This window comes from Pezoporus flaviventris, unplaced genomic scaffold (assembly GCF_033815535.1).
Source record: "Pezoporus flaviventris isolate CSIRO_AGI_PZ_B2104156 unplaced genomic scaffold, CSIRO_AGI_Pfla_v1 ptg000055l, whole genome shotgun sequence".
NCBI classification, from domain to species: domain Eukaryota; kingdom Metazoa; phylum Chordata; class Aves; order Psittaciformes; family Psittacidae; genus Pezoporus; species Pezoporus flaviventris.
The window spans coordinates 1,650,728-1,672,129 of record NW_026892603.1 but is presented as its reverse complement, the minus strand read 5'-3'; the positions used below and the strand labels follow the sequence as shown (position 1 = coordinate 1,672,129).

General features: G+C 38.2%; 1 protein-coding gene across 1 annotated transcript; it reads right to left on the bottom strand.

The window, feature by feature from the left end:
• Positions 1-12,900: 12,900 nt before the first annotated feature.
• On the bottom strand, positions 12,901-18,214 carry POLR1F (RNA polymerase I subunit F). Its single transcript, XM_061469203.1, has 4 exons — positions 17,970-18,214; positions 17,713-17,854; positions 15,882-16,090; positions 12,901-14,231 (listed from the first exon to the last, which is right to left on the bottom strand). The coding sequence occupies exons 1-4, from the start codon at positions 18,167-18,169 to the stop codon at positions 13,766-13,768; spliced, it is 1,017 nt and encodes a 338-aa protein (XP_061325187.1). The 5' UTR covers positions 18,170-18,214; the 3' UTR covers positions 12,901-13,765.
• Between the last annotated feature and the right edge of the window lie 3,188 nt (positions 18,215-21,402).

The window sequence follows — 21,402 nt, the reverse complement described above, 5'->3', positions numbered from 1 at the left end:
TCCTGCTGTTGCTGAGTGTTGGTAGAGGTTAATGTCCCGGTTTGATAGGATTAATGCTGACTGGACAGTGTGCAGATGTGTTAAACATCCGCAGCACTACAACCACTTATTTATTTAACACAATTATAATTTTAAAATCTCTACTGCTGGAAACTTATTCCTAGCCTGTGTTACTAACCCATCTCTCTGCTCACAAAACCAGGCATTTATAATTAAAAATAGCTCTCAGGTGGAACCTGTGCTCTTATTCTGCCACTGTGATAAGAGATGCCTTGGTCAAATGCATTCAGAAGTCCTGTTCTAGTCTGGGTTTTTTTCCATAGTTTCTGGTTTATAAGGGGCTGGTTAATGCATTTAGCAAGCCTACAGAATAGTCCTTTACAGTTAATTTATACTATACTGGTACTACCACTGCCCTCTACTGAGAGCAGTCCACTCAGCTAAAGGATGGGGTTTGTGGTTTAGTTCCCAACAGCTATTGCTTTCTCTTACTGACCTGTAGCGTACAAAAGACACTTCTTGGCAGGGTCATAGTCCTCAGTCAAGAGAGGCACATAGTAGTACAACACAGTATACTGACAGGTGGGAGATCTGAATATGTGTACAAAGTGAAGATTTTGCGTACAAAGCAGACCTCCCAGCAGCTAATACGAAAGAACACGAAGGCAGATGATCTTCAGTTTGTAGATGGCATCACTAAATGTAACACTGTGAGGGCACACAGTAGAAAACAGAGGATCAAAACCAACTCCCTGACTTGAAATAAGTGTTGTTTTAAAGATGTATCATATTTCTTTTGACTCATGTATCCTGTTTGGATACTGGATAGTCATAATGACCTTTCAAAGTATCTGTGAGCACTTGATTTGGCACAAATCTGGCAAGATAAATTGAATTATTTCCCAGGGAACCTAAAGAGAGGTGATATTGAAAGAAGTGACAAAAAATTGAAATTTCACAGCATTTTACATAAATGTTAGATACACTCAAGAAGTGGCAGCATTACCCTAGCGATGGTTGCGGTCAGTAAGAGTAGTCAAAAAATGGCAACTGGTATTTCAGTCTATCTCACATGACACAGAGTCGTAAGATTCTCAATAAGATCACACTATCTTATTACATTTTTTTCTTGGAAAAAAACCCCAACAAACAACAACCAAATCCAAACAAAACCCAGACAAACAGTGCCAACATATATTTTTGTTTCTTGGTTCCAAAAATATAAAATAATATAGAAAAAGGGGAAGAAAGGGTCTTGTATTTCTTTAGGCTGAAAGAGAAACATACAGGAAAATGAAGTAATAGAGAAATTTAGAGAAAAGGAAAACTTAGGAACAGATGTTGCTGTTTATTTTTATTTCTCTCCTCCTCTCTCTGTGATTATAATAAGTTATCTCCATTTGCAATGATTAGGCAAGAAGGGGATTACAGCAAGGGTGGACAGAAGCATCAGATAAAACAGAATATAACCCTGCTTAAATCCTCTATTCAACATTATGCCAAAACGGAATTAAAGCTACTGTGTGAATCTGCTGCTTTAAATGAGTGAGACTGTCAGAGTAGTGAACGGTCTTCAGACACACTTTGCAAAAAAAACATCTAAGATGGTTTTCTACATGGTTCTTTAACCGATCTTTATATTCTGTTAGCGATGAATGAGATCATCCACATATTTGGCTATTTTATATTGGTTAAAACATGAATTATAGAAAAGCAAGTAAGGATTCAGAGATGTCAAAAGCAAAGGTCACGTCAAAAGAATAGAGCCATTCCACTTATTTCTGTGCAACTAACAGTATAAAAGACATTTATATTGTTAAAGGGAAGGCTAGTTTGTCTGAACTGTTCATAACACTTTAAATTACTAATGCCAAAGAAACAATTTAGTCAACTACATTTTTTTTTCACTGTTCATCCTGTTTGCCTCTTTTTTCACATCTGAACTTGGAAAATCAAAACACATTTTTACAGCAGACTTTTAGCTCTTTGTTCCAAGCGTGTTTGTCACATTCCAGAGTTTAGACTGAGCTCCAAATCCATTGCTCGTTGCAATGCACCCCTAAAGAATTCTAGGCTAAATAAAAGTACTGCTAGTCACCTCCATGCTATTTTCTAAGATAAACAGAGAGATGAAATAGATGGCAAAAAGTAAAAATCCTAGCAACAAACCTCTATGTTTTTATGAACATGCATATGACAAATTGTTTTCAAACTTCAGTAACACTAACTTCTGTGACAAATACATGGGCTTATTAGAAGTTTCCGCTTTGGAAATCCTCCTGTGTTAGAACTCAAATAAAATGTGTTTTGGTTTAGGTGGAATTTTTTTTTTTTCTTTCTCTTTTTTCTTTGTAGTCAGACAAGTCATTTATGATTCTATGATTTATCTATCCTGTAGAGGTAAACCTCTGCACTTTCAGTAAGGTGCAACTGAGTGAGACTCTCAGGTCATAGAAAGCTAACAAGGTCTCAAAAAACTGATATTGATGAACTAAAACCAAAATAATTGCAGCATCTCCATGTAGCCTGAATCACTTGGAACATCTTAAACAGTCCAAAATGTGTGCGGATTGTCATGAGCCATGCAAATTCATCATCTAAGAGGAATTCCTAAGTTTCCTTTTTATTTATGAACTCTTACTTCTCACAAAAGCATAGAAGAAACTGCTTTTTTCCTTCTCCTCCCATAAAACCATACAAAGCTTTTTGCAGGGCTAGTAAGCATTAGCAAAAATGTTACTGTTAGTTTTGTATTGTAGGAATCTGTCTCCTGGGATACAGATACAGTAGCATGATTTAAAGCTTTACCATAATAAGGTTCTTTAAGTTTCTGCATATGCTGCAATTTTAATCGAATGTGTACATTCTTCCTGCACTCAAATGTTTTTTGTATTACATTTTGTTCTATTAAAAAAAATTACACGTATGAAACTGTACTTAGGATTAAGATATGATGATCTTAAGGTCCTTTCCAACCCTAACGATTCTATGATTCTATGATTCTATGACTACTTCATTATGTAATTCTAATACATTAAGGAACGATTTCCTTAAAAAATGGTTCAAGCTGAAACTTGGCATACAGAGTCCTCATTTGGGAAAGGCTGGGATGCAGAATGTTTTTGCAAAGTTTCACAAAAATCAGTCTTGTAATTTTTTTATTATTTTTACAGAAAAGCACAATACCTGTTTTAGCACCATTTCTTGTTCTTTTAATATTTGATGAGTCTGAAATAGAAATGTTATTTTTCTGAGTTGTTTTCACAGCCTTTTCTTGGCAGTTTAAATGATTATTTCATCTTAAATAGAAAGTTTACCAAGTCCCAAATCCTACTTAGTACTTGTTTTGCTTCTCTCAAAGCATGTGTAGTGATGAATGCTAATTTAGTGCTGTGAAAGGTGCCAAACTGTCAGACATGGAAACTAAAATAGTCTTTTTGTGCTGAGAATGTTTATTTTATCTTATTGTTAAAATTGTAGTTGGAGGCTTCTCCAGCTTTGTGGAGCAATGAGGACCTGTAACATTGGTGGACATGGGAGCTGGTGAACGAGATGAGGCTGTAAATGGAAGTGTGCTGGCTCATCCATGCAACAGAAAAGATGATCAGGCACACAGCTCTCTGTTTTAAGTACTTCTAAGATACTCATCTGCCACTTGTCAGCCTATCCAATTGTTTTTCTGAAGGCAAAGAAATCACACTGGGAAAGAACAGTGTTTGATAGAGACTGCCAATATCCAGCGAAAAGATCATCAATGTAATTTCCCATGATTAAGCACAGTGCAAGCTACAATTAAGACCTCTTAGCTAGAAACTGTCCACAGCTGCTCCTCTGAAAATCTAATTATTCAGCTTATTTCTCATAGTCACAAAGGCAAAAGAGTAAGACATGCATTTTCTCTGATTAGGGATAGCAACCTCTATTCATTTCTTACATATGTTATGTTCATTTCTTCATTCTTCTGTTAATTTCCATCCATTGCAAAGTACATCCTTCCTTCTTCCATCTCCTTACATCCTTCCTTCTTCCATCTCCTTATGATTTTAATTTTCATAATTCCCTTTTTTTTTTCCTGTTAGGAAAGAATTAACCTATGTCTTCTAAATATGAATATCCAAAATGACTAGCAACAAATGGTTTTGCACAGATACATTTAAAACAACGGATGAACATATTTCTTAGGCTGCTGAACCAGGCTTTCAACTGTATCTTGGTTGGGATTTTTTTTTTGTATTACAAACAGTACAGTACAAAAAGAATGGACTCTTTCATTCCTGAAGCAAGTACCAACATTCTAAGTAACAGCCACTAGAATTATGTGAGTCAGAGAATATGTCCCAATGTACCTTAAGACCACTGTTTTTTTTCATTAAATTTATATTCTCATACTAGAAGCATTCTGTTGGTAACAAATTCATGTAACTCAACCCAACCCCTCACCCCTTTTTACTTTTTTTTTTTTTTTAGATTTTATATCTGCTACAGTCTGTTTAATGTCACTGTGTTAGTACAGGAATATGGCTGTAACATTCTTGCATGTGAAGCTGTACATCAGGCACATTTTAACAGATTTATGTCATCAACCCCCACACAGTATTAATCATCCTTCAAGGTCATTTTTAGCTATCAAAGTAAGTGCCTTAGCAAAATTGCCAAAGCAACTTTCAAGCCAGGCCAGTTGCAAGTTTTCAGGTGCTGGAAGAGAGAGGGAAAAGAAAAAAAAAAAGCAGCTGTGGAATTCACAAAACAAGTTTCTTGGCAAAGTGTCCATAAAGGTCTGTGTTGGGAGAGAAACCATTCATCAGCATACACGCAAGCTGTCTCTGTTATGGAAACCAGGGCATATTTAAAGGAAAAATAAACATATTTATCAGTCTGGTTACAATTTTATAAAGTACAATGTTGAAAGCTGTCCCCTGTCTGTTTCGAACGCTGACAAGATAAACTAGACATGGCTAAGGCTGAATGTGTCACTTCTGTCAGGTGCTATGATAAGTATGAAAAACCAGGTATGCTTCATACAGAGTCTCCAAATAAATCTCAGACAAGGTTTATGCTCCTTCCCTTTGTCTTCCATATTTCATCGTCACTGAAGCCAAACAATCAATGACATAAGATCTGGGGAGCTTTATTACCACACCAAATGGCTGAAGCCTGCAAGTATGGAAAAACACATCAAATTGTTGGTTTCATGTGAGACCATGCTAACATTTAGTAAAAAGTATTTCAATTATAATCATTTGGGAATTCCTTTGTTTGCTTTACGTTTTGGAGAACTCAGTGAAAAGGAGATGCTGGTTTTCTGGGTCAAATTCAATTACAGAGGCTGCGCAGGCACAAGAGGCAGCCTGGAGGGCAGTTAAATTACACTAGCATTTTACCAGCATATGGGTACCAAATATCTGCTGTGGAGCAAATTCAAGAGCTGATCAAAGCTCATAATGTTTAAACATTAAGTTTAAGATTATTTTTCGCATAAATGAAGCTGTCAGATATTGTTATTTACATGTTCTTTTGGAATGTGGAAAGGAAATATTTGCATAAGGATGTCTGCAAGGAAACCCTTTTCTCCTACTTCTTGCTTTTCTACTTTTTTTTCTCAGAAGCTTTTTTGTTTAAAAGAGACACAAAATACCACATTAAAAAGAACTTTCTATATTGTAGTGACTTCCTAAATGACATATATGGGCAAAAACCAAGACTGATATACTGTATGATCCCCTCTCTGCATCCCACAAGTGTTGTTAAAGTTTCCTCCTTAATTTAACTCACTAGTAATGTAAGTCACCATCATACCTAGGAGCTCTGTAGGTATTCACAACTTACCTTTTCCAAACCACAAGAAATACAGAAAGTGAGGGGAAAAATTAAAAAAAAATAAGACAAAACAAACCCCACAGAAAATAAAAATGTGATCGAAAATAAGGAACAAACCTCAAAATATATAAAGGGAAATAGAATTAAAACTGATACAAGATAGATAAAACTAATCAAACTGTAAGGAAAAATACTGAAGGTGATTTTTTAGTGTCAGATTTTTTTCCAGGTTGAGCTGTTTGTATTCATCTGTTTATCTTTTCCTATCCCATGCTCCTCTGAGGTAATTCATGCAATTTAGCATTTGCCTCAGTTTAAAAAACAGAACCGGTGTGTTCACTTTGATGTGCTTGCTGTCCTCACAGCAAGACTGGCAGGTTTCTCAGCAAGCTTGCCAAGATGCTCAAACTGCCTGAGCCAAGTCCATGAGCTGCACAGCAGCCTGCTATGGGCTCTCACGTTCACAGTCACCACTACTGGCACCTGCCCTATTTGAACTATGCTGACATCAAAAATGGATTATTTCCATTGCCTAGTCCTTACTTTGTAGCAGCAAGTGTTAAACAGATATGCAGAGATCAGTGGGGTTTATTGCACGATGCACAAAAAACTGGCTTGATCCTGAAGGGTCAAAATAACACCCAACTATGAATGAAAAATCAAGACCAAAATAGGGAGGGGGTTTTTGGAATCTCTGTTTTAATTAGAGCAATGATGTTCTGGTTCAGGACAGATCCATGGGCTGTAAAGCTGTACAAGACATGATGTTGAGAAGTCATCCAGAGATTAAACCGTAACTTCTTTTGCATTCAGTACATGCAAATAATCAGTCAGTTACCCGGAGAGAAAGCCAAGCATCAGAAATGCCTGCCAAAGAGTACCACCTGGTGACACAGGCAAAAAAAATCATGCTTATTTTTCTGATGTGCAGTTGAAATCATTTTAAATAAAAATAAATCATTTTGTAGGAAGAAAGTTCTCTTTACCAATGTCCAACTTTCTCCAAGAGTAAGCTCTTCAGCAAAAAGACAAGTAATGTGCCATGGAAAGGCTTCCCTGATGGAAAAGCTGGTACTTAGAAGAAGAGAAAAAGCACAGAGGATTTAGTAGAGGCATTTTCTCAGTTATGCATAAAGATAAAAAAACTCTTTAAGCTAAGAAGGAAAAATAAAATAAACTGGATTCCATGAACTTTATTTCCACCTCTGGTAATTGACTGAACATCTTCAGCCTATTTTCTAAGATTAAAATTCAGTAATGTTAAGGAGGCAATAATGAAGGAATTAAGGAGAAAAGGCAAGCTGATTTTCACAGACAAAAATAAGCCATAAAAATGTACCTGCTGGGATTCTTCGGTTGATTTCAGTAGCCCCACTTATCTGTGGCAAAAATCCTATTGACCTGATCAAGGCTAGACTTTGAACCTTGTCTTTTAAAAGGGAGAAATAATTTTAAAGGAATAACAGAGGCATTGTGCCAAGTCCACATTAAATACAGATGGGGATTCTCATTTAACTTCTGCTTCACCTGCAGAAACATGATGTTCATGATTAGAAAAGTAAAGGAAATCTGTGATTCTTTGAAGACTGAAAGGAATAGGACTAATTTGTTGGGGTCACATTGAGAAAAACAGTGTGACAGAAAGAGTACCTGGTGAATGGGGCCAAATAAGAGATCTGGGGATGGTGCTAACTCTTGACGTAGACAAACCCACAAATAGAAAGCTGAGAAAAAGTTCTAGAAAGAAGCTAGTATACTAAAAAAATAAATCAATCACAACTTACTGTGCTCTAAGCAGCAATTTTAAAACTGAGTAAGAGTAGCAAAAACATATAACATGCTATCACTCTCAAACCCCTCTAACATTCCCTGACAAAACTTGCATGAGACTCACAAAGGTGGAACAGGGTCCAAGCTGCGGTCTCCTTGCTCCCAGGATACTTGTTATGTGTGCTACCCTTTGCCTTGCCCTGAAAGCCTGCCCTTGGCCTGGTCTAGATGAGAACTTTCCTTAAAATTCTCAGAATTCTTAAAAATTAGTTTTGCTTCATCCAACAGCCCACTCCTGTCTCAGCAGTAGCTGCTAGTGACTGGAAGATGATGAAATATCATTTATGTTACTGAGACACACATGTTCAGGGTGATAAGAAGGACATCACATCAAAGAGCCAGCTCTCCTCCCAGTTCCTTACAGTTCTGAGTTTTTCCTTTTTTTGCTTTTATCTTTTTTTTTAATCAGGAATATGCTCAGTTCTTGGGTAGTGTGCATTTCTCCAGCTACAGTCGTGTTTTGAATTGAGATGGGGCTTACATGTACACCTCTAGCCCAGGGAGAGGAAAACTGGGTTTCAGGATGGATGGGGGTAGCAGCACACCCTGACAGTCCCCTGATCCTCCATAGCAGGATCCAGCTGGTGGAACACGTGGCAGAGCCCCTGGCATGGCCATAAATCATGATTAGCTGTTTGACTTCTTGTTAAGCAACACTTACAATATCTGTAGGTGCACAGTAAGCAGTTTGGAATTGCTGATTGCACTCTGATTTACAAGGGATGGTGGAGGGGGGACGAAGAGAGATATGAGTCTCGTTACTCTCACTGCAGTTTGGAAATGGGGAGCAAAACTTAACTCACAATGTACAATGTAACTAGACAGGAACTTAGTTGTCACCCCACAGTATGTATATTTGGGGCTTGCTTTTCTTTTTTTTTTTTTTTTTTGTGATTAATACATCACTTTTCTCGTTAGTTTCAGCTACAGTAGCAATGTAAGGAAAAAGGGCTCTCCATATAGCATTTATTTACTGTGTAGCCTAAGCGAAAACAATACTGATGAAGATAAGTTCAAAACACAATTCAGATTCATGAGATTCCCGGACCAGACAAGGTTAAATTTCCTTGGAAGAAGTTTAGCTGCAGAACTGCGTTTTGGACATGTGTCCTGTCATAACATCCAGTGTTGGACACTTGCTCATCATTTCTTTCTGAAATGATATTTCCAGATCAACAAACCTTTCACTGGGATCAGTCATATCCTAAGTCTTGCCTTTTAGAATGCAACCCTTTTCTGTCTATTTTATGACAAGTAGTAACACTCTGTGTTCCAGCACTGTATTAATCTTCTGAGAATGTTATTTATTTTACAGTAATGGCACAGGAGACTTTCCTCTGCTTTTGACAAGGGCCCTGGAGACAGCTGACATGCCACTAGCACAGTGCCAAACTAATACTGTATGACGTTCAGTCTAAATTAGCGTAAAAAAATTAAGATAACACTATTTCTTTTTCTTCTGATACTGATCAGACCGGTATGTTATGAATAGCTGACTGAGATCAAAGTTTTACTCTCCTGTAACCTACTAACCATACCCTCCTAACTCTTAGCTTCAGGCCTTCAGCAGAAATCTTGCTACTCCCCATCCTGGCCTTGCTACGTAGTACTATGAATTGTACTACATAAATTGCACAGTCACACAGAACTAAGAATTTTATTTGTCACTTAAACAATATTTTAGTACTGATCTCACAAATGGTCTGTTAATTTTATATTGAACTAGTGAGAATACTACTCTCCTTAGAATTTGTGGACCAAGCTTTTCCAATTATAAAATCTGCAACTTGAAGGGAAAAAAGCGGTTTGGATTACATATTGTACCTAAAACCAAATAAACACTGCCAATTTGCTAGCACTAAAGGGTTTCTACAGAATTTATTATTGGTGTTTGAAAACTAAGAGCAGACGAGACAGCTCAATGGTGAGAGGCATTTTTTAGTTAAGACTAACAGAATGAAAGTCCTTTAGCACAGACGGTTATCTGTCAAACAGAAGCTTCTGTTTTTCTAGAGTTTTAATAAGCAGAGTTTCATGAACACTGGTCCCACATAAACTGGTTTTCTTGATAGGGTCCTAATTTTAGCTTGTTGCACTGATTTCAATATCCCATTCCACTACAAAGCAGTGTGAACATCTTCCACAGTTTAGTGCACAGTTCCATTATGTCTCATTAGCTGTCTTTCATAGCAGATTTATTCAATGCTTCCTCTAAAGTTATGAATCAGTCTTTTTATAGTTGAGCTTTTTAGTGAATCCTCTTAATTCCACTCTCTAGTTACCCTTAAAAAATCATGCAATTCCTAATCTTCATCAATGGGTACTTTCAAGACTAAGCCTGAAGCAATCTGAGCCAGATCCAGAGCACAGACATACCACAAGCATAGTAGCACAGTCTATTACTAATATTCACAAACATGGCAGAGTTCTACTGATGTTTTTGAGTCCTCACACATGTAAACCTGAAAACCCCACAACTATTCCATAAGCAGAGCTTAGTTTGCTCTCAAAATGTAATTTATTACTAAAGGTAAAGATTTTCTTATCCACCTTTTCTGCAAGACTCTAACGGTTATATCGCTAACACGTAAAACACATGGATTTATGTTCAGGTCGGAACATCACTCAACATGCTAAGCGGAATTAAGACACTTTTTAACCTTCCCAGTGAAGCTCTACAGACAAGACACCCTTACCCAGAACAAGGACAAGCATAACAGACCACATTACTGTCATTCAGTGCAGTCAAGTGGGTTATAGTTTCAACTGCCAGGACAATTTCTGTATTTTACTTTGTGACTGATAAAGTGCAGAGAGCTAAATCTGCAATCTCATGTCAGCCTTTCTACATTAACATAATTCAAATGTGTCTACAGGTAGTACTGTTACAGCACAGCAGCCTATGCGGGTTGGCAGTCTGCATTCCTTCCCATCTCCTCATGCCTAGTAAGGTACATAGCTCTGCATGAAGTTTTTCCCACTGCCACGGAGTCCAGAGGGGTTAGGGCTCAGCACATCTTACCTTGGGGTCACTTTTTCTTGAAACAGGGTAACTAATGCAATTTCTCTTCTCTGCCTAATGACTCATTTCCATGAAACTTATAGGAATTCAGTATTTTAGTTAAGTAGAAGTCTGAAAACTGGGCAATAAATAAAATTTGCTAAGAAAGTACAACCAAATGCACCTACGCATCACAGCATTTGCATGAGACACATAAGGCTCTTTTCCTATAAAAATAAAGGAAAGAATCTGGAATATGAACAGTGAAATACTGGATCAATACACATATTAACTGGACTTTGAGACATGTGAAAACTAGAAAACAAACTAAACTAACATGCTCATAGGAGCTAGGGTAAATACAAAGGTTTTGATGCCTAAATTCAGACCACATACAAATTCTGTTTCTTTTCCAGTCTCATTTCAGTTATTATTTTAGCCCTCTCATTTATGGCTGCATTCTACTTCACCCTGTTAAAATACTACTTAGATTAAAAAAAAAAATTAAAAAAAATGCAGCTTTGTGTGTTAGTTTTTTCCACCTGAATAAACAAGTTTTCTTTACAGTCAACTGTAATACAGAAGCACACCTTGCTATATTGCAATGGGAGGAATTAAGTAAGTCTGCAGGCTCTCACTCTTATTACAGTCAGTATAATTATGTAGTCCAAGAGTGGAATGCAATCAAAAAGTACAACAAAGTGCAGAAGTGTCCTTTGCCATTCAGAACCTTCTGTGGTTTTGACAAGGGACTTTGCAATTGCTCCAGTAGCACAGTGCTGATACAAAGTAATGCTCTGAAGCTAACATATCTTATGCTTACCAGAAACTTCTGCTCCTCAATTCACAGAAGTTTTGAGTTCTTTTGATGACAGATGGGGGAAAAAGCCCTACAGAAAAGGCAATACTCCACCATGTGGCATTGCATGAGAACAGGCAGAACCCTTCTGTAAACCAGATTTTTCCGAGTCCTGCACTGAATTTACACATAAAGCGAAATTCATAGTGGATCAGAGTGGTTTGCTTGGAATTGTGTTTTGACATATTTTAAGCAAAATGAAAAAATCAGTCAATTTCACCATAATATGAATTTGGAAAAAAAAAAAAGAATCTTTTGGTTACCTACCTAACAATGTAATTCAGATACCTAGAATGGGATACTTCTCTATTTGAAATTACTATTTGCACATTTCAAATATCTTACATCACACTTCCAAAAACTATAGAAGCATTTTGAATGGACTGAAAATGCTCAGTGGAGAAAAGAGAGAGATGTCCTTAAAAAGAACTTTTCAAGTTTCTTTCTATTCTCAGAAAAGAGTCTGAAATCTCAAAAACTTCATTAAACTGAAATTTTGCCTTTTGTACTCTGGGTTTCTGAAGAAACTCACAGCTTTTTCTCATTTTTTAAATCCTTCTCTCCTACTCAGTTTTTCACAAATTCATTGAAATTTCTTAGACCATCTTTCAAAGTGTGCTCCAGTAAAGAAACAAAGTCTAAACATAATTGTAATTATTATAATTTATTAAAAACCCAAAGAAAACCTGAAGTGTCAGAACTCCCTGTACTCAAGCTTTCCTAACCACTAGAAATATAATTAACAGAACAGTTTTTGCTCAGAGGTAAGAAAAAGCTGCAACATCACCAAGGAAAAAATGTTACAGAAAATGAAAGTGGGTTTTTTTCCTTTGTTACATTTGTCAATATAAAATTAGAAGTGCTCAATAGAAAAATGCTGAAATAATCCGTCAATAAGTTTTCCTACAATCTTTATAATATGAAGAAGCACTGCTTTTTTTATGGTCCCTTGCTGCTGATGCTTAAGGGCCTTGCTGCTTTACAACCTGAAAATGTTTTAGACTGCAACGTATCTCAAGCCCAGTGAGAACTCTCATAGCAAGACATTGTAGGGGTATGCAGCCTATTTTCTTCCCGCACTTTACACCCGTATCTATTGTTTGGCTAAAAATTGGCAATCTTTTTATTCTTATTTCAGGAAGCCATTGCCCGGCTGTGATTGTTCCTAACTGCTTAACATCAAGCCAACTCAGTGGCTTGCTACAAGCCTTAGAGCCGAATTTAACCAAACTTGGTGATGTGTAAAGTCATGACATAAAAATCATGATCTGTGTCTTTAAAAAATGCATTTACTGACAATGTTGGAGAAGTGTGAAGCTTCATTTTCAGAGTCTTACTTGTGTACACACGAATCCAGAAGACAAAATATCTTCTCTCTATAAACTGAGTCTACTCAATTCCTTCAGGCTTTATTGAAATGACAGAATTTCCAAAAGCTAAAAAGCAGAATAGAATCAACATTATGGTAAGAAAAATATATGCCTTGTTATAATGAAACTATTTCAGCCCTTTCATAGCCAACCCTAAAAATCCTGAGAGCATCAGATCACATAACCTCTTCACAGGTATATGGAAAAAAATGAGCTCTAACAGTTTGGGTATCTAACTACCCCCATGCTTTTTACAACAACGGTCTGTACTGTCTGAGGGCTGTCAAAGGTTGGGATGCTTCCAAAGGCAAACCATTTATTCAGAGGCAGTTTTGATCAAGGCTCATGTTTTCCAAAAGGCAGCTAGCTTACTTAGGCCCTTTAAAAAAAATCCTTCCTTAGAGCTCATCCACTGGTCTGTTTGGGCTGCATATTTTGAGCAACAGAAAACTGCCAAACCAAAAGCAAAGAATTTGTTCTAAAAGAAGCAAGGAAAAGACAAAGGGCAAAAGATAATACTGCAGATCACTGCAGGCTTCACAGAGTGCAGAACAATTGTTTTAATAACAGCTAAAAATACTTTTTTCTAAGAGCACTTGCTCTCCTGCCAAAGGCATTCAATACTCTAAAAACATGTTTGCAGAATCAAAATATTTGTAACACAACAAAGAAGTTGACCTTGCTTTAGAAACTCACAATAGCTGGTTAAGTTGGAACTACATTTTTCATAACATAGACAAAAGATTAACAACCATAGACAGACGTGAATATTGGCTTTGTTGACAACCTACTGTTAAAACAGGAAAAATACCTGCATGTGTTTTCTCTAGATCACCTGATAGTTTCTTTGATGTAACTATCAATACAGTTATAGGACAAAATACAATTTTACTTTCTAACCTTCTCCTTGCTATGTGACAGCTTATCAAAAACATCTGAACTCTTATTCAGGAAAGGCACTTGAGACTGTAGTTCCTTTTTAGTTTTTTTAGCTTTGGGTTCTTGTGACAGCTGAGATAATTCACTTGCTTCAACTTCACTGCAATGCTTTCTTTTCTTTGACCTTTTATGGTCACTTTGGTAACCACTGGAGTCAGTGGTAGGCAATACATTTTCTTCTGGCTTATGTGTTTTCTTTTTCTTCTTCTTGTTTTTATCATCACATAATCCATTCATGGCACTGACGCTTTGCTCTTCCGCATTTTCCTTCCCAGTGTTACTAGTCTCATCAAATGGCTTCTCTGTAACATTATCTCCCACAGAGTCATTCAAGCTATTTTCTTGGTGGTCAAGCTTTTGAGTTTCATCTCCATTTGCACTGTCAGTGACAGCCCCAGATTTTTTAGGCTTCATGCTGTAAAGAAATATACAATATAAACTGATGTAGAGACATTAAAGTTCAACACACACAGTCCAATGTCAAAATTTGCTAAAGCACAATATATACACTAAGTAGATAAAACATAAGCATTTGTAAAAACAGCAAGAGACAGAGAAGATGATACTCTAATTACAGAAAATCATAAAGCTGATTTACTACTTTTAGGGTAATTTCTATTACTTGAATGGCTCACTTTTTACCTCAGAATTAGTATTTTCTTTCAAATTTAACCCTCCTCTAATATATGCTGTACAGACCATTTTGATTTTTCCTTTTTTCTTGTACTCCTTCATCCACTAATTCATAATTACAAATTGTGTAGTAAAGCTTCTTAAGTTATTCAGAAGCACGCATAACCAACAGCCTGTTCACACATGACACAGGGTGCTGTTTTTTCCAAGCAGTTGCCTTGCTGAAGTATGCAGTTAAAACAAAGGCAATGCCAGAAAAATCAAAAAAAGAAGAAAGAAAAAACCCCAAACAAAATAAAATAAAACAAAACAAAACAACAAAAAAAGCAGCTACCCTGCAACTGAGAGCACTGGAGAAAAAAGTTAAAAACCATGAGATGTCCCAAGAGGCACTGAGGACAAAATCATTAAGTTTCATTGTAAATTCACTGAAATAGTCTAGAGCACCCTTTCAGATTAAGAAAACCAAAGAAAAAATGTTATGATTTTTTCAGTACTAGACAAGTTGTACATTTAATTAAAAACTACATTGGGACTCTTCATCAGGGACTGTAGTGATAGGAAGAGGAGTAATGGGTTTAAATTTAAACAAGAGAAGTTTAGGTTAGATATAAGAAAGAAGTTCTTTACTGTGAGGGTGGTGAGGCACTGCAACACGTCCAAAGAAGTGGTAAATGCTCCATCCTTGGCAGTGTTCCAAGGCAAGGTTGGACAGAGCCTTGGGTGACACAGTCTGGTGAAAAGTGTCCCTGCCCATGGCAGTGGCTTGGAACTAGATGATCTTACGGTCCTTCCAACCCTAACTATTCTACGATTAGTAGAAAAAAAAATTGCTCAGCAAATGACCACTTAAAAAAAATAAACCTGATCTCTTTTAAAGATAGCACTATTAAGATTTTTAGCAAACTGCTCTGAAAATTTAGAGAGGCATACGTGAAAAGAGGAAGCTGATGCATTCTCTTGTATCATCTTTGATATTCTGATGTTTCAGCAAGCATTTAAGTCACACAAGTACAGCTGTCTGTAGTTATCTAATGTGTGTGTGCGCATGTGTGTGTAAACACTTACATAAACACTGTGTTGAGAAACCAGACTGCTCCCCTTGAATGGCCTAAGCTTTTCATAAGCACAGCTAGACATCTGGGGATGCTATTTTGATCATGTATTTTTATTTATGCAATCAACAATTCACAGGTCAGCACACTCAGATTTTTAAAGCTAAAAAAGTATCTACTTATATTTTTCTAGAGAAAACTTCCACGCGCCTTTAACACTAGAAAGTTTAGTTTAATGCAACTAACACAAGCTATATATAGGTATGTGCTTGTGTAAAACAAAGGAAAGCTTAAAGATTATGACATAAAGTCAAATCATTGAGCTTGTAACAAACCCATTAAAACAGTTAAAAATACTCTTTAGTAGGGCACAATACCGGCTTTTAGTGAGTCCTCCTCGAATGAAGAACACCCCAGCTGCATCAGAATCTAAGTGCAATACTTGAAATTTCAGTTCATCGCCTATTTTTAACCCCAGGTCTTGCCACTGTGCAACTGACATTTGTTCAGGTTTAGGGATAGAAGCATTGAAGCATCCATGTATCAGGCAGCCAATATGACTAGGGGCCACTTTATTAATTACACCCTAAAAAGGAAAAAGAACATCATATGAACCCTAGTGAACATCACATGTGGTATATATTTAGTTCCTTATATGGACACTTCTCAACAAAAGTTGATGCATACCTTACAAAATCAGTTTATCTACAGATAAGTTAAGAATTTTTCACTAAAATCAAAGCTATCCCTATACACTCTTCATATGATTCCTCCAAAAACAGAATTAACCTCTACCTGCAAGATAATCAAAATGAGCGATTTAGCCATAGTGGCTAGCTGAATAGAACAGATAACTCTTTTCTACAGCCATCAACTTTGCTTTAAAGACATTTTAAGTCTGATTTACTTGCCTCTAACAGCCTTCACGCTGGCACAGAAATACTTGGCAGCTAAAGATGCAGACCACACAGCTTTTAAGCTCTTCATTCATGGGGTTTCTGCCACATTTATATGTCAAACATCATTGATCTTTGTTTTCCTCAAAGATGAATGAAAGACTGAGGGTTTTCTCATTCTTTTCTGAGCAAGAACACACATTCACTTCTTAATCACATTTAGAAAGATAGAAAAACACAAGCTATGCTGCAAAAGGTATGACACAACAAGGAATGTAAGCCAACTGCCAACTTATTTTTTCTCAAGTACTGATGCAAGGACATTAACAAGCTTACAGCTGTTTAGAGAGCCATACGTTTCCTTTCCTGGGAAGGCAGGCTTCAGTTTGATGTACTGCTCTTGAACTTAAGGAACTAAACTTGTGAGAACATCCTAAACATTCCTGCCACTATCAAGTAAGAACAAGCAAAGTTGTTTGATAATTATCTGCTCTTCAGAAAGAAGCATCAGTATCAGTGATAGCCAGAATTATGATCTGGTATAATAATAAATCCGGATGATACAGTATTTTCATAACATATATGTGAGAAACATACTCAACAATCAAAATTTCACAGACAGAAATTGTGAAGCAAAGAGCCCTTTAACAGCAGCATTCTGAGTGCATCACCTATGGACAGATGAGCACACCTGCGCAGTGGATATTTACAGTTTACACATCTTTCTAGGTTTCGTTTCCTGATTATGCTCCCCCTCTTCTGAGAAATGATTTACATTTTCCGCGAACCCAAACCCCTCCCCTTTGACAGCTCTCGGAGGGTCTCTGGTGGTCGTAGGGAGGAAGGCTCTGAGTCTTCCTCACGAATGAACTTCTGAACTTTGCTTTTGACACATACGTTCAAGCCTTGCAGTTACATAAATTTACCTATATAACATACTGTGTATAGATGTTCCTGTCACTGACCGCAAACTTCCTTGTCTGGGGCCCACATTCTGGAACCCCATGTCCTACAGACTTTCCGTTCTGCCTTTAGCTCGCTCATAACGAAACCCCCTACATTTTTCTCACAATATATGTATTTTATATATTTTTTCTTAACACATATGTATTTAGCACATATTGGGACAGACAATTCAAATAAACACTACTACTACAAGCTGCTAATAAACTACTGTAAACTATACAATAAACTACTAACATAAACTAAAACATAACTCCACCAAAGTCCCAGACCTCTGACGATGACGGAGATAAGCCATGCTTTATTTTAAAGAAAAGCAGCCCCGTGAGATGCCAACACGTTTACATACCACCAGTTTCTTCCCTTTCTTGGGGCTGAAGATCACGAAATCAGCCTCGATGTTCAGGTGGATGAATCCTTGGTCGTCGTAAATGTCCCCGAGCGCGCCCACCACTTTAATATTGTCGTAAGCCACCGGCACACCCTGAAGGCTGTAAGAAAAGAGGGGGCAAAGTTAACCGTTAAGTCGAAGCCATCTACCACCGTGCCGGGGGAGGTCAGGCAGGCTGAGGCCTCCTCCGAGCCAAGCCCGGTCCCCGGCCTCACCTCTCCGAGTACCGCAGGAGCTCGGCGTCCAGCTGGGCGCGGATGCCGGTGCGCTTGCGGCCCAGGTAGCGCGGCGCCAGCGCGACGTGCCTGCGGTGCGGCGCCACCACCAGGCACGAATAACGCTGCCACACCAGGCCGCAGGCCACGGCAAAAGAGGGGATAGCGGCGGCGGTGGGCGGCGGCCCCGCCACGGCCATGCTGCGGACGGGTGGTGGCCGCGTCTGCACACGCCACGGCGCGCTGCGATGGCGTCACTTACCCTCCGGCGGCGCGGAATGACTATGTCGCGGAGGACGCGTTTCCGAGTGCCGCCGGCGGAAAGTACCGCGGTCGGGGCGCCGCGAGTGCGGCACGTCATGGCGGAGCAGCCGGTGTGGCTGCTGGGTGGTTCATATCAGAGTACCGCGCTGTCGCGCCTGCCTGCCGGCTCTACCGCAGGCCCGGGTAGCGCGGGTAGTTGTGGGAGCACCGAGAAGCGAGGGTCTGTCCCGGTAATCCATACATACAGTGGCTCAGACCACTCTTCAGCTTATACCTACACGATCAGCATTGTTAATTTTCTTTGTTCAGCTGATTTGGATAGATATAAGGAAGAAGTTCTTTACTGTGAGAGTGCTAAGGCACTGGCACAGGTTGCCCAGAGAGGCTGTGGCTGCCCCATGCCTGGCAGTGTTCAAGGCCAGGTTGGATGGGGCTTTGCGCAATCTGGGCTAGTGGGAGGTGTCCCTGCCCATGGCGGGGGGGGTTGGAGCTGGAAGCGCTTTAACATCCTTTCCAACCCAAACCAGTCTGTGATCATATGATTATATGATTTCTGCATCTAATGACCCCTCCTCACACATCCATTTTCCCCATGAACCTAAATCAGATGTTTGGTGGTTTAGACAAAAAGACTGTGTTACAATGTCATCATAAAATTAAATATTTGGTAATTTAGACAAAAGATATGATGTCAAATTACCTTAAATGGTGTTCTTCATATATGGCAATTTTAAATGCAGAACTTGTTTTCTGTTAGTAGGGTGTGTATCTTAATTTGTGCATATAATGAGAAGTTTTGTGACACTTATTAACCACATACTAGAAGATAGAAGAAAGATAAAACTTAGAAAAGTCACAAAAAGAGGTGCTGGTGTTCTACACACTGCCATGACATACAAAGTGAGGCACAGTAATAGGGAAAAAAAGAAAGCTTATTGATCTGTTGTAACCAACTGAACTTGTGGCTAGTTAGTGAAGGCTTTATCTAGAGGTGTCAGTCAGACTTTATACGAGCACAAAATTTCACAGTATTGTCTTAAGATTTTATTTTGAACTCATTGAACTGATGCATGCAAAACCTTGAAAAGGTGTTGAGGTATTGGTATCAAAGGTTTCTTTGATTAAAATCAAACTTACACCAGCTTGTTTTAGTAAATGTACACTTTGAAACTTACTGGATCCACATGCAGAGTTATAAAAATAATTTATATATATTTATTAAAGGTGCTAAAATTCCTTTTATGTTGTGGAGGCTTCAGAAACACTGTTGCTCTGTAAAAACAAGCCTTATGTCAGAAGTCCTTGAACTTCCTATAAAATGTTATGTGATGCAAAAGCAGTGGAAACTACTCAAGTACTACATCACCAGAAGGTTTTCTTTGACTGGATGTACTGTGAAGACAGGATGTTGTTAGTTTTCACATGTAAAACAAATGGTATAATTTGCAGTACTTTACTGCAAGTAAAGTTGGATTAGTGTGAAAGAACTGACATAAAAATGGCTTTCAGATGTCATACTGAACTTGCAAAATTAAAGGAAAAATGTCTTAAACTACTGTAATCTGTATTCTCTTGTGTCTTTAATTCTCCAAGGTATTTAATGTTGGTTGAAATTAATTATATGTTATATGCTTTCAGTTTTCTGCCAGCAGTATCTGTATTTTTTATCTATTTAGATGATACTTAAACTTTGCGATGTGCTTTCAATCTCAGTTAAAGACCTTATACAGTAACTCCTGCACTTCTATTCTTAAATAAAATATACATTTTATAACCCTTATTTATGAGTGGATTTAATTTGCAGTGAAGACATATAATACACTAAGGGCTACACTCTAATTTATTCAGGATAACAAAAACCTGACTATGCTCCTTCAAGAAATACTCAGAACAAGACAGAAAGGCAACATGAACAAAAATGTGAATTTGTGTCTTTCTCCCTGTAGGCAGGTTGGGCAAGGTGGTGCCAAAAGAGCTTCCTCTTTCTGCTACTGTACCAATCTGGGGTTGTCCTCATGGACTTCTGTCCCCAGAAAACTCTCTACAGAGATCAGCTCTGCACTTTATAATTGAATCTCCACTTATCCCTGCTACTGTGCTTTGGATTTCATTGTAAAGTGCTCTTGGGACTTCCAGATTTCCGTTCAAGCTAAAGTAATCTGGAGAATGAGCTGTAAATCCTAATGGTCATTAAGTCTATGGGGTCAGGCCAGACCTAATGCACAATAGGCTTCTTGAAACTCTTTCAATGTAGATACCAGGAGCCCACTCCTGTCAGGCCACACTGGTTGCTGATGCAACAAAGCTTATCCGGACCAAAAGCAGCATTGTCTCGCAGTCTCCTGGAGACTTCAGACCCATCATATGACTTTGGTTTGCATTACCTGGTTGTAAAAGATGTCCTGATGAAAGAGAACAATCTCAATCCAAATGCTGCCTCACCAAGTAACAGTTCAGTTCTTAAAACCACCCAGATTTTAACACTTAAATCCTGATATCAGCGCATTTCTTTCTTGTCTTGTTTGTCTTCCCTAGTTGTTTATCTTCTTTTTACTTCTTGATGTTAGTTTTCAGTTTAAAAAGTCTGTCTCAGCTGATGAGACAGACAGCTGGTGTCCAAAAAGGCAGCTAAAATCAATGTCTAGAACGGCACAGCGTTGGTACATTTGCCAAGTCTCACAGTGGCAGATAAAACTGTGCTGAGCCTGTTTGTCTCTTGCAGTCAGGTTGCCAGTAACAATTGGGACCAAATCCAAAAGCTGCATTTTCAGTCACTACTATTCTTCTCCTTTCTGTTTATCTGTGTTTGTCTTGTTTTCTCTTTATGGAAAGAAAGCCAGACTCCAGTAAGGAGAATCAGCCACATATCCAGCACCTTTCAGCTGGTGTTTTCTTTTATTCCCATACAGTCATTGCCATCCTCAATCCAGGTCTCTGAAATGACATCGTATGTTGGGTAGAAGCCTCATCCAACTGCCCATTCATGCTCTTTTGTGTCAGTTGCAGCTCAGTCATTCAGAGAGCAGCCTCCATCCAGCATTAAAACCCTGGAAGTCTTAGCTGTGATGGAAGATAAAGCTTCTTGTGCAGAGTGGAAGAATGCCTGTGGCACTATGCTGGAGTAGAAGATACGCTCCTTCTTAGGGCTGTGTGCTCAAAGGACTCAGAG

What these genes read in the sequence shown, in the direction of transcription:
- POLR1F (XM_061469203.1), bottom strand. Translation starts at nt 18,169, where the DNA reads ATGGCCGTGGCGGGGCCGCCGCCCACCGCCGCCGCTATCCCCTCTTTT. An exon ending in CTCCTGCGGTACTCGGAGAG is followed by an intron (nt 17,855 to 17,969) that starts GTGAGGCCGGGG and finishes CTTTTCTTACAG; the next exon opens with CCTTCAGGGTGTGCCGGTGG. An exon ending in AGAAAGGGAAGAAACTGGTG is followed by an intron (nt 16,091 to 17,712) that starts GTATGTAAACGT and finishes TTTCCTTTTTAG; the next exon opens with GGTGTAATTAATAAAGTGGC.